The sequence below is a fragment of the Hydra vulgaris genome, chromosome 12, assembly GCF_038396675.1.
Source record: "Hydra vulgaris chromosome 12, alternate assembly HydraT2T_AEP".
Lineage (NCBI taxonomy): Eukaryota > Metazoa > Cnidaria > Hydrozoa > Anthoathecata > Hydridae > Hydra > Hydra vulgaris.
This window is the reverse complement of record NC_088931.1, coordinates 633244-647403: the sequence shown is the minus strand read 5'-3', so window position 1 is coordinate 647403 and position 14160 is coordinate 633244. Positions and strand designations below refer to the sequence as shown.

The 14160-nt window shown below is 29.9% G+C and overlaps 1 protein-coding gene across 1 annotated transcript; it reads left to right on the top strand.

The window, feature by feature from the left end:
• Window positions 1-938: 938 nt before the first annotated feature.
• Window positions 939-12828, top strand: LOC101235724 (peroxisomal membrane protein 11B). Its single transcript, XM_065811157.1, has 3 exons — window positions 939-1096; window positions 1177-1286; window positions 12265-12828. The coding sequence occupies exons 1-3, from the start codon at window positions 1032-1034 to the stop codon at window positions 12771-12773; spliced, it is 684 nt and encodes a 227-aa protein (XP_065667229.1). The 5' UTR covers window positions 939-1031; the 3' UTR covers window positions 12774-12828.
• Window positions 12829-14160: the final 1332 nt, after the last annotated feature.

Below are 14160 nucleotides of genomic sequence, written 5' to 3'. Positions count from 1 at the left end.
AAAAAGCTGAAAGCCACAACAGAATTTTTATCAAAAAAATTTCACTCCAATATAAAAGCTAAAGCAGAATTTTTACCCAAAAAAAATTCTCTCACACGCATATTGGAATTACTTTGTTATTTCAACTGCGTTTACATTCACAATTACATAATCATTTGCTAAAAGTTGGGTTTCATTTAAAAAGAATTAAAAAGTCAAAATATTTTAAATATATAGTCTAAATGTTTTAAATCTAAATTCTTGTTTAAAAATATGTTGAAAAATATAGAATCCTTACTCTAATCCTTACATTGTAACATTTTTTTAATGTAAAATATCTGTAACATAATGTATATTTTCAGAGTCTCTGGATTTTTTTTGTCTGGATTTTTGGTCCATGTAAGAAGAGATCTTGTACAAAACTTTTCAAATAAGCAAATAACTATAGAAATAACTTTTCAGAAAGCTTCGTGTTTTTTATTATTACCTTTTATTACTAATTTCGAAGGTTTTTAATATATTTCAGTAATCTCAGTTTTAATATTTTTCACATTCATTTTCTAATTATTCCGGGTCGAGATTCTGAGATTGAAATGACCATGATTTTTGAGACAAGTGAGATCTTAAAGTATAATTTTAATGTGTCTGAGGTAACATTTCTCGTGTTATTATATAACCATTCTGTAATGCAAGAATTTTAATGTTATAATGTATCATTTCAGTAATGCAACATTTCTTATAACATAACATAAGGTTTCTGTATTGTAGCATTTCTATAATGTAGTGTTTTTGCATTGTAACATTTTTTATTTTATAACATATTATAACATAAGAAACATTGTTATACAGAATGTGTTAAATTGTTTTATATAATTTCTTATACTACATTGTTAATGCAACGTACCTGCAATGATCTGCAACGTATCTGCAATGACTATGTTTAAAAAGATATATTTTAATTTGTCTTATTTTTTTATATTTATTTTTTTTTGTTTTATTTTTATTATTCAAAACTGAAAGACTGCTGTAAATAATCATTGATTTTTTTCCTAATGGATAGTATTTCTTATTTTGTGCAATTTACATCAAAGACAGCCAGTAGAGATAAATTGTGCAGGTACTAATGTTTTAGTAATTAGTTTTATGTTTTAAATATTTAAACTTAGATTGTAAAAAACTTATTAAAAAATGTTTCAGGTTAGTTCAGTACACAGCTAAACTTATTGGCCACATCACAAATAAACAAAATGACAGTCTAATAAAACGTTTGAAGCTTCTTGAAAGCACAATGAGTACAAGTAGAAAAAGTAAGAAGTGTTTTATTAAAAGGATTTTTTTTTCAAAAAAAGTTTTTATTGATTTTTCAAAAAAACAAAAACAAAATGTTCAAACTTTACATTAATGCTATATATTTTCATTTATTTGTGATTTACTTTAATAAATTCCTTTAGTCGTATTTCTTATTAATCAGTTTTTTTCTGTGTTTTTGATTGTTATAACTGTAAATATGTTTTTAAAATGTTTTTTTAACATATTTAGCATGTTTTAAAAATTGAATTTAGGTTTCATTGAAAAAAATTTTGTTTCAATCTGCTGACTATTCTTTTATGAGTTTTAAACGCCATTTCACTCTATCATTTTACATTTTAACACCGTTTCACTCTATCATTTTACATCTATTCTTTATATTTTTCTTATTCGCCATCTTTTAAAACTATTATACTGTTGATGCGGTTTCTGATTAATTTTACCAAAGTTTGTTTTTTACCCATCTGTATAAGGTTTTTTACCCATCTGGTCATGGTTATTTACCTGTCTGGTAATATTTTTTGTTGACTTTGATGTTTATCTGATTCCAAATAAATTTTTTCTAATATTGGTGAACTTTCCAACTTGTTTTCCAGTCTTCTAAGCTTTCCACTTTTTTGTATGTCCTATATGGAAAACTGCATCATTCGTATTATTCCTATTTTTTAAAATTCCAGATTTAAAATCACTGGAGATTGTTCTAATCTTTATAAATATCATTCCTACTACTTTTAGATAGGCCTTTGAATTTTTTTTTGTTTTAAATTTTTTTAAATTGATAAATCAAGGACATCTTATCTTAAATCTAATAACTTGATCTACTGCTGATTTTTTAATAATAATTACCAAACAGTGTGAATTAGATAGTAAGTAGTCTGTGATTAGAAATAGTATTAAAAATATTTTTTATTTTGGGCATATTATTGGGATACTACAAAATCTGACATGTCAATCTTAACAAACTCAGTTCATGTCATCAAAAAAAAATTTTAAAGTTTAGAAATAAAGCTTTAAAAAAGTTTTTGAAGCTTTATTTTAGAAGTGAGATAATTTTTAAAAAGCATGCTGCTGATATTGCTTTTAAGTTTGACAATCATTCGACGTAAGAACAAAAAATGGTATGGTATATATTAGACTGAGTTTCTTGATTCAAATCATAATAGATTATGGCAGTCAATCTGTTTTATATGCTTGTTTTTAATGCTAAGTCTTATATTATAGAATTAAAAATTTTAGAATTATATTATAGAATTGATACAAATAATAAATTAGAAATTTTGAACACAAAGTGTTTTAGGTTCATAATTTCATAGAACAATGTTAGATCATGTTGTGAATGGAGCCATAGATGTTCGTATTTTTTTTTTTTTTTAGTTTAGTTTTTCAGGTGATTTGCTAATTTTGCTAATTAAGAGCAAGTTAATGGCATCCCCTAAGTGGTAAGCAGTAGGAAATTTAGATATAACTTTCAGATTCATTGATCATCTAGTAATGGAATCAATAAAAGCCATAATAGACATTTTAAAATGGCTGATTTTAAAATTGCTGATAGCAATTTTAATAGGAACAGTTCTTTAAGTAGATCATTATTTATGTGACTTGAAGTTTGCAAATATTTTTAGTAGTGACATTTTAGCAGAAACAGATTTTTGAATGCCAGAAGTGATCTAGGGTAAAGATTTAAATTGTTTAAGATTAATTCGTTTGTTTGTTAATTTTTTGCATAGAACATATTAATCTAATACTTTTTCAAATGTTTAAAAAAATAATTTAATCATCTTGTTTTATGTTGCCATAAAACAAGTTTCCATTTTAATATTGCAAAATTTCTTTTCTTTTTGGTAATCCAACTTTTCAAAAAATGGAAATAAAATGTTAAATACCTGTTTAAATTCCAGATCAGGGATTATGCTAAATTCCATTTTATTAGATATACAGTCAAAGCAAAACCATTCAGAAAAGTTATTAGTGTTCCCTAAAAAATTTAACCACTATCAGATTGAAAAACAAATATAAATATATATATTTTTTAAATCAACAATTGGCAGGTTTATCTTTCTTAAAAACATAATTTATATTTATTTTCCAGTCAATTAAAATGCATAATAAACCAAAACTTAGGCAGGCCAAGAGACACAACCGGATTTAAAATATTTTCAATGCAATCTATTTTTGTACCTTATTTTGTTAATTGAACAGCGATTAATTGCTTGATTACTGGTCTATTCATACCATTGAGACTAATTGCAAGCCATACTAATACTTTGCTTTCAAATTTTGCATTTCTTTTGTACTTGAGGTTTGTAAAATCATTTTTGGGATCACTAGAGTAATATCCATCATTCCCAACAGCAGTGGAGTTTGAAAATGTAAAATAAGATTGATCATCCAAAATCATTTCAGGCTCATGAAGAATGACAACACTTTAAAGTCCCTAATGACCTCCCTTCTCTTACTGAAGAAGTTGGAAAATATTTGGTGCTTCTTCCTATGATCTGTGACTAGTATCTTTTTATCCAACAAATTCCACTGTTTGAGTCTGGATATCAGAGCTTAACATTTAACTTGGTAAGATCTAGGTGTCTGATTAGATTTTTAACCTTTTTCTGGTTAGAAGAGTATGACTTCAATATTTGTAATTTGTAATACTTCAATAACTGTAATTTGTATCTTGAATATCTTCCTTCTTGTTAAACTTTCTACTTTCTCCTGATGATGGATGATCCCTTTTAAGGTAAGTGGGGCTGTGCAGTATGGATGCAGGAATATCAAGACATAGGACTTCATGCGCATTTGTAACTGATCAAATTTTTGTGGGATCAGTAATGCATAAGTAGCAGTTGCTTGATTGGTTTGTTGAATAGCAAACTTCTGACCTAACCTTTTTCTCTTATTAATGATAAATTGTTAAAATTGTGATATGAAAAAACAAGTTTAGATAAAAGTATTAAAGTATAATCAAACTAATAAATAATTAAAATTTAATGTGTAAACAAAGAAGTTTACCAAACGATCTTCTACTTTTTTCTACTTTCCTTTCTATTTATTTTTCCAATTTGTAATTTTTTGTTTGTTTGTATTTTTATTTTGTTTACTATTTGGTTTACAGGTTATTTTTAATTCATTACTTATTCATTATTTAAAAAAATGTTAATTCATTATTTATAAAAATTTTAAATCTTTTACATTTTTCTTGTTGTTGTTGTGCTTTTCTTCAATTTTTTTAATTTTAAGTTAATAAAATGCGTCTACCATTTGCGAAGACCTTGTAAAAAAACATGCATTTTGCTAAACATATATAGGTGTTGCTCAAACATTTATTCCTACAGGCTTATTATATAAAATTGGTAAACCCGGTTTTATTACTTTGTTATTATTAAATTTTGTTATTATTAAACCTTATTCTTTTTGACATAAGTAAAGTTCAAATAGACTTGTATATATAAAAAAACTATTTTAAGATCCTATTCATATTTATAATGAAGGGAAAGTAGTTCTAAAAATATATGTTTATTAAGGTAAATATATGTACCCAATATATACCAATATATAATATGTCTATATTATTATATTTGGGATGTTCAATATGCAAAATCTTTCAAAATCAACCATACCTAGTTTTTTTTCCAGTGTTAAAGTACAATGTGAAAATAAGTTTTTTAGAATTTTGATAGTTATTCTTTGCAAAGCCCCTGAAGATAAGCCCCAGTTTCCTGTTTATAACAAAGTTGTTTATTTTAAACACTGAGGAATCAAAATTGCTTTAATTTTTATTCTCGTCGAGCAATTACTCCAAAAATGAGTATAAGCAATTACTTTTTTTTATTCACAAGGCCTAATCTACTACATTTAAAAGCTGCTACTTTAGGATCAAGCTTTTTCAATATTGCATTTTCCAGATGAAACTTTTACATAGATGAAACACTGGTCTGTTTTTTCTTACTGGGGTTTTTATCTCAATAAGCTCTTTTTGTGGAATTCTTAAATTTAAGTCACATTTACAAAGGCAATAAGTGCGGTCATCAAAAGATTCTTTGTAATGAGCATCATCCTTACTGCAGTAAACAGTTCTTCATTGGCAAAAAGTAATATTTAAAAAGTTCAGTTTCCCAGCGTTTGCCCATAGCTTTAGTACCACAGTGTGTCCAGTTTTCCCATAGTTTTAGTACCGCAAATTATGAGCTCTTTAAACTCGTTATTAGAAATAAATCATCATCCAATTTTAATGTTGCAATTTATAAACAAGATTAGAAAAAGTTTCTTGTATTGATAAAATACATCGATTTTTTCATAAACATATTTTGCTTTTTTGCAGATCTAGACATTGCTGTAAACAACTGCGTAATGTTAGGATGCTTAGTGTTAATAGATTTACTGTTTTTTTTTTACCAACTAATTTGTCATTTTTTAAATACTTTATGAGTATGAAAGATAATAAAAATCAGAAATAATATCAATTAATTTGGAATTAAATCTATAATAGTTATTATCATATTTGTAAAGTACTCTTGCGTGCTATCTCTCGCGTGCCAAATATACGAGAGTATATTTGAGTAACAACTTAAACTTATACACAAAACATTATTATATAAAACTAAAAACATTTTACTATTCATACTAAAGCATTGGTTAAAAAATGTTTTTGTAGGGTTATGTGTTTAAAAATATTTTTATATACATTTATAACACAAATAGTCAACATTTAGGGAAATAGCAAAACTGTTGTTATTTTTTTAATTGTTGCTACCAGGTAAACATTTATTTTTTATTATTATTTTTTTCTGATAGCGACATGCTTTATGAATACGTAAGAAAAGAATAATCCCTTTAAAATCAGGCTTTATGAATACATAGGAAAGGTGACATACTAAATAAAACTAAAACATGTATTAGTATGATATACTCTTATAACGGTTGTCCAATTAACCAAAAGTTAGTGGAAGCGCGAGGTGCTCATAATAATGATAAAGAAGAATGGAATTGGTATAATAATGATAAAGAATGGATGATACTGGTATATTAATGATAAAGAATGGATGGCAGCATCTGGTAAATGACGGGTTGACAAGGTCAACCTTTTTTTGTCAACATTTTGATTTCACTAAAACAAACGCATAAAATATCGATAAGCAGCAATAATAATGATGACAGTCATTATATATGAAGTTGTGTCAATATCATATTGCTAATTTGGTTGTTTACAAAACTAGTAATGAATGCATAAAGTTTCGCTAATTTTTTCAACCGGATATTGGAGATTGTCTTGAAGGGCTTTGCGGGGACTTTAAAGAACTTAATTCTAAATTAAGTGTTTTTACATTGTATTCACCAGAATGGAAAAATTCTAGTTTTTTTTATATATATATATATATATATATATATATATATATATATATATATATATATATATATATCACCTCCCTAAGGCCCAGAAGGCCACTACAGATGAGGAGGCTACTTAATTGTGGTTATAACCCTCTCTCAACTCTATAACTCACGAACCTTGACGAACAAGGCCGCTGCGCGGAGAAACAAGTTGAGCACAGTACTACCAGGGACGTGGTGGGGATCAAACTCGGAACCTCTCGCTTATGAAGCGAGCGCTCTACCACTACACCACTACCGCATATATATACACAATGTAAAAGTACTTAATTTAGAATTAAGTGTATATATATATACATATATATATACATTAATTCACCTCCGAGAAGGCCACTACAGACGAGGAGGCTACTTATTTGTGGTATAACCCTCTCTCAACTCTATAACTCCGAAACACAAACCTTGACGAACAAGGCCGCTATGTGGAGAAACGAGTTAAGCGCGGTACTAGCAGGGACGTGGTGGGGATCGGACTCGAAACCTCTCGCTTATGAAGCGACTGCTCTACTACTGCACCACTACCGCATACATATAAACAATTTTAAAATGTATTCTACAAAATAGAGTGCTCAATGTTCTTAAAAGAACAGAGCAATTATAAATTAGTAGAAAATCACTTGACAAAATTTTTTTTCATTTAACACTGCGTTTCATCAATAAAGATTCATCAGAAATAAACTATATATAACAGAATGATCTAATTAAAATAACTTATTCTATTATAATTTATTATAAAAATTAAATTACAAGAAGTCGCAAATGTCTTAACTACTGTAAAATTTCGCACATTTGTGGAATTTGCTGATGCTATTATAAAAAGAAATCTTTGGAAATGATTACTTATGCTTTTTTTAAAAAAATATTTTTTAAAAGGGGATTTAATGCGACTATTATTTGAGCTCACTTATTTTATAGTTTTTTAGAAGAAACTTATTTTCGTGCCTGCATTTAGAAATCAATTCCAATTTTTTGTTTAATAAATTTGGTTCAATCTCCTATACAGCAAAAATGTTTCCATTAACATAGGAAAAGTGTTTTTAAAATCGGATACGCATTTCCCGCCCTCTAATAAATTACATAAAATTTTTAATCAAATTACAATTAAAGTTAGCTACAGTTACACATTAAATATGGAAAGAATTATAAAAGGTCACAATTATGCTTTGTTTAACAAAAAAGAAATCCTAAATGAAAAAACTACAGAAAATTGTAATTGTAAACAAAAAAACAACTGTCAATTGCGGAAGTTGTTTATCAAAAAATGTGGTATATAAATGTGTTATTTCCTCTAAGAATGTACCTGATAAACAATATATTGGCATAACAGAGGGTGAATGGAAAAAACGTTTTGCCAATCATAAACAATCTTTTAAAAATAAAAAGTATTTTAAAGTCATCATGCTGTCAAAATATATATTGGAGTTAAAAGATAAAAATATTGATGATTTTATACTGAATTGGTCCATACATAAAACAGCACCTGCATATAACAATACTTTCAAAAAATGCATACTATGCCTACAAGAAAAATTTGAAATTACACATACAAATCAAGAATGTTTATTAAACAAAAAATCGGAACTGATTTCTAAATGCAGACACGAAAAAATAATTTTTATAAAAAACTATAAAAATAGGTGAGCTCAAATAATAGTCACATTAAATCCCCCTTTTAAAAAGTACTTTTCAAAAAAAAAGCATAAGTAATCACTTCTGAAGAATTCTTTTTATAATAGTGTCAGCAAATCCCACAAATGTGTGAAATTTTACAGTAGTTAAGACATATGCGACTTCCTGTAATTTAATTTTTAGAATAAATTGAGGTTATATTAATTTGATCATTCATTTCTGATGAGTCTTTACTGATGAAACAGAGTGTTGAATGAAAAATTTTTTCTACTATTATGTAGTAGAAAATCACTTAACAAAAAATAGTAATATTATATATATTGTAGAGCAAGATAACGATTGACGGACGACTTAAAGGATTGCAAATTATATGAATCAGAAAAGCAAGATGAAGGAAGGGATTCCAAAGAGCTGATGTTCGAGGAAAAAAATTAGACAAATAAGCGTTTTTGGAGCACTTAGGAACAGTCACAGAAAAAGGATGAGACTTAATTGAATGACGAATAACACGAGAATAAATTTTAGTAGATGGCACAAGAGACGCTAGCTCTTTAGAGCAGTGCCCATTATAGTATTTGTAGAAAAGAGAGAGAGAAGCAACATTACGACGATGTGATAATGGTTGAAGGTTGGCTGCAAGAGCAGGTCCAACTATGTTTACAATGCGTTTTTGCACCTTGTCTAAAAGAGAAAGGGCATCATTAGAAGATTCGCCCCAGATATGGCAACAGTATTCCATACAAGGCCGGATTTGAGATTTATAAAGATAGAGAATAGAATCCGAAGTAAGAAAGTGACGAGCTCGATAAAGAGATGCAACCTTAGCAGATGCTAGTTTTGCAACTGATTTGATATATGGTTTCCAAGAAAGATTGGAAGTAAGAGTCAATCCTATGAGATGAAGAGTAGATGACTAATCGAGTACATCACCGTTCATAAATATAGGAAGATCTAAATTATTGCGATAACGATTGACTGAAAAAAATTGACTTTTATCCGAATTAAAGTTCACCAGCCACTGTGAGCCCCATGCTGTAGCAGAAGTGAGATCCTTTTCAAGCTCAAATGCCCCCTCCAAGCAATCAGAGGGTGTTGGTTTCTTATCATGACAAGAATAAATGGTAGTATCATCGGCAAACAATGCCACCTTAGATGTGAAATATCTGAAAGATCGTTAATGTAAATTAAAAAGAGTATTGGACCAAGGATAGAACCTTGAGGAACCCCTGAAGTTACAGAATAGGAAGAAGAGTGCTGTCCATTGAGGAGAACTTTTATACTACGATTGGAAAGGAAGGATTCAATAATCTTAAAGATGTTGCCAGATACACCATAAGAATTAAGCTTATGGAGAAGACCAGCATGCCAAACTTTATCAAAAGCTTTTGAAATGTCAAGAGCAATGGCCTTAACCTCTCCACCTTTATCTAATGCACGATAAAACCTATCAGTTATTACTGTTAGCAAATCAGCTGTAGAACGAGAAGATCGAAATCCATATTGATGGTCAGAAAGTAAGTTGTTAGATTCAAGATGAGAAATTAAGTGCTTGTTAATTAAAGATTCAGAAACCTTGCTTATGATAGGAAGAAGACTAATGGGACGGTAGTTAGACAAATCAGATCGCCCTCCAGAATTTTTGAAAATAGGAATAACGGATGCCGCTTTCCAGCGGGCTGGAAAACAAGACTCTGATATGCACTTGTTGAATAGTTTTGAGAGTATAGACGGCAGCTCCGGAGAGCACTTCTGCAAGACAATAACAGGTATGTTGTCCGGGCCACAAGCTTTAGAAGAGTCTAGGCAGGAAATCGCTTTAGATACAGAAGCTGGAGTGATACAAATGTCAAGCAATGGATCAACCTGTTTGTTGGCAATATCAGGTAGAACGCAACTAGTGGAATCAAGAGATAATATTGATGAAAAGTTTTTAACAAACAATTCAGCTTTGTCTTTAGGTGAGGTGACTAAGTCTGAACCATACAAGAGAGGTGGAATTAAAGATTTGCCCTTATTATTGATATTATTAAAGATTCTCCAAAGTCACGAGAGCCTAATTTTTGAGATGAGATACGAGATTTCATGACCTAAGAATAGTGGGTTTTGGCGTTAGCCAAAACTTTTTTACAATTGTTTCTAGCAGTAATAAACAGACGTCTGTTTTCTGGAGAATTGTTATGCTGATAAATATGGAAGTAACGGTTTCGATTGGCAATCGTAGCAGCACAGTGTGAGGAAAACCATGGCGGAGAGTGAGGCTTGACCTGGAATCGTCGAGAGGGAACAAAAGATTCCATGCCAGCCTGAATCCATGAAGTTATGTAAGAAGCACATTAGTCAGCAGAAAGATTTCTACCCAAGGGTCATCACGAAGAAAATCACGGAAAGAATCCCAGTCAGCTTTACTGTAGTTGTTAAAGGCTCGATAATAGGGGGATTCAGGTGATGAAGAAGAATAAGATATTAGTTTTAGAGAGATTAAACTGTGATCAGAAGCACCTAAGGGTGAATGTGGAGAAACTGAGCACTGACTAAGATCAGAAACAGGAAATAAGTCGAGTAGAGAAGGTAAATGATTCGGGTTGTCAGGAAAGCTAGTTGGAAAGTTGACTATTTGAGTAAGGGATTGAGAATCACTGACACTAGAGCCAAGCCATTCAGAGTGGTGAGCATTAAAGTTACCGACAACAACTATATTAGCTGATGGATAAAGAGAGAGGGCTTGGTCAATATGATCAGAAATAATATCAAAAAGAGTGCAGTCTTGAGATGAAGTAGAGCGATATAGAACAAAAAGAAAGGCAATAGAGTGAAGAGGTGCTAAACGAAAGCACATGAAAGAATAGTCTGTGGATTCAAACCTAGTTTCACGTCAAATGGGTGAATTGTTACGAATGTAAATGCCGAGACCAAGCATGTGACTATTGGAGTTTTTATGAAATAAAGGAAGATAACCATCAACACTAAGATCACAAGATAAGACAGCTGAACTCAAATTAGTCTCACAAAGAGCAAGTAGGTCTGGTGAACTTTGCAATAGATAAGACTCAACAGAAGAAAAGTTACTTTGAAGACCACGAATATTAGTGAATGATAGGTTTAGAGAACTTGGTGATGATGATGGTTTTTTGTGTTTTATAGTTTTTGGTACTTTATTCATTTTTAAATTAGATTGAAGAACTTGACTCAAAGCATAGATAGTATTCAGAACACTGTTTAATAGCCCAAGCAATTGCCTCATTACTATTAATAAACCCTAAGCCGTAACAAAGGGCCTCCGCAATGCACACCAAAAGTACAAACAGAGACACCATCCATGCGCAACATGGCACTGTTAATACTTTGATATTTTTCAGCTGTTGATGGAATCAGCCTCTCTGAGAGCTACCACAGAGTTCGGGAAACCTGACTACCAGCCAGCCTCAAAACCATAAAACTGAGTTTTAGAGCTGTACCCTTAATAGGAGATAATAGAATGAGTTGCCTAGTCATAAAAACAGAGACACAAGCAAAACCCATGCATTGAGTCAAGAAGATCCAGCATTCAACATCCTAAACTGGAAACAATGTATTAAAAGTACCTCTGCGCCAGCCTAATAGATGAAGAATGGGTGCGAGGCTGGTCAACAGGTAGAATCTATTTACCCCTTAGTTTATAATCTTTATTCATGTTAAATGAAATCACACTTATGGCTTCATTTTCAAGGTTTCGGTTTAACGTATTAAACTCATTCTGGCTAAACCTGAATCATCCCATCTTATATAATCAAGCCTAAAATTGAAGTTACTCGGCTAGCGCTGTGTTAAGTACTGTGCTGTGTAATTAGTTTCGCATTATTTTTTTAGGGTTTATTATACTAATTATGGTTGTTATTAGTTTTGAATACCCTCCTAGTACGCTATTTATTGTATCGATAAAAAGTATTTAAATAATTGATTTAATATAAATGTTTACTTTTTTAGCGTTTCGTCTTGGCAAAACGATTGATATGATCCATTGTGCTTTAATGGCATTAAATGAGCCTGATCCCATTTTAAGAACTCTTTCTGTATCTTCACGCGCCTCTCGAGGTGTTTTTTTTTTTTGCGACATGATTGTTTGGGCGTTTAAAGCTGGAGTTCTTGAAGGAGATTTAAAAAAATGGGCGATGCGTAGTTATAAATACTGGTCTTGCGCCGTTTTCATTTGTCTTCTCAGAGATTTGTATGAACTTATCAAATTCATGGAGGCATATAAAAAATCAAAGTTAAAAGTAAAGAATAACGAGAAAGAATTATTGAAAGACATGATAAAGTATAATCCTCATGTTATGTTGGATATTACAAGAAATATATGCGATTTGGGCGTAGCACTCAAGTTTTGGGAAAAGACTAACATAAATGATGGCGTTGTTGGTGCATTCGGTATGATATCTTCAATATTGGGCATCCTAGAAATTATTTATCCGCATTATAAATTAAAGCTTTCTTAAATTAGTTACTTTTTATAACTTGAAATAAAACGTGAAATACAGTATAATTAAACTATTTTGTTTGCTATTTTTGTATTTTTAAAAAATGATTATCAGCAGCTTTGCTGGTGGGTGAAACATACCTGTAGCCAACCTCAACAGCAATGTCTCATTTTAATTTTTTTTATTTAAATAACAGTTAAATCTTTTCTAGTTTACTTTTTTTCTATTTTTTTTAAATTATGTTTTAATTACTTATTAGTAAATGATTAAACAGTAAATTTATCGTAATTTAAGATAAAGTTTCAATATGTAGTATTAGTTTATAATTTCAAAACAGTACAATACTAAACCAAAAGCAACATAATACTTTAGAGTTTACTTTATTCATATTATTAGAAAAAAGTAATGGAAATGCTAAAAATACATGGATTGTTAATAATTATATATTTGTTAATAATAATTGTGCAAAAATTTTAAATAGACATTTGTAATTTGTTAACTAATGATAAAACAGTAAATAGCTATTTAACAGTCTTGTGTTTCCGCTAAAAACCTGCTATCTTTTAAATATATAAATATAGATTAGATGAAAATTTATTAGAACAGTGATACATGTTTTAAAGGACATGCAGGCCCATAAAATATGAAAGACTCTGATAACGGAACAGTATTTTTCAAAGTTGATAGGGTTAATTTTAATTTTTAAGCTCTTGATATTTTTGGCATTAACGACGTCAGACAGTTTTTCCAAATATTAACAACCTTTAGTAAGCAAGCTTATTTGAAAGGCATTGAGCTTAAACCTAGTTCGCGTAATTTGAATTTGTGACCTCGATTGTAAATATAGCTGTTTATTAAAAAGAAACTTGATATATTTAGGCAAACTAAATTGTTTAGGATTTTGTAACATGTAATCATGTCTTGTTTAAGGCGACGAATTTTTATTTGTTCTAAACTAAGAATTCTAAGTCTATTTTATAATATGAAAATTTATTTAGGTTAGCTATTCTCTTGTTAAAACGCCTTTGCGCTCTTTCCAGTGAATTGTTCATTTCAGTGCGGTTTGGTGACCAAACCGGAGAGCAATATTCTAAAATCGGTCTTATGTACGAAGTGTAGGCTTTTACGATAACACGTGGATCAAGATTTTTAAAACACTTAAGGATTAAATATTCTCAAATAATTCGTGCGCGGACGATATTTTCAATATGAATATTGTAACTTAAGTAGGAATCCATGGTCACATCAAGCCTTTTTGGGTTTGTAGACTAATTATGAACTCCTTTGGAGCTTTATGAAACTTTTTTGGGTTTGTAGACTAATTATGAACTCCTAACTTATAGTTGTAATTTATATTTTCACAAATTGAAGTAGGTGCTATTCTATGAGTAAAACACGTATTATT

Excerpts from the sequence above, each read along its gene's own strand:
- LOC101235724 (XM_065811157.1), top strand. The coding sequence starts at position 1,032 with ATGGATAGTATTTCTTATTTTGTGCAATTTACATCAAAGACAGCCAGT. Across the intron at positions 1,097-1,176 it reads AGTAGAGATAAATTGTGCAG|GTTAGTTCAGTACACAGCTA; the intron begins GTACTAATGTTT and ends AAAATGTTTCAG. Across the intron at positions 1,287-12,264 it reads AATGAGTACAAGTAGAAAAA|CGTTTCGTCTTGGCAAAACG; the intron begins GTAAGAAGTGTT and ends TTACTTTTTTAG.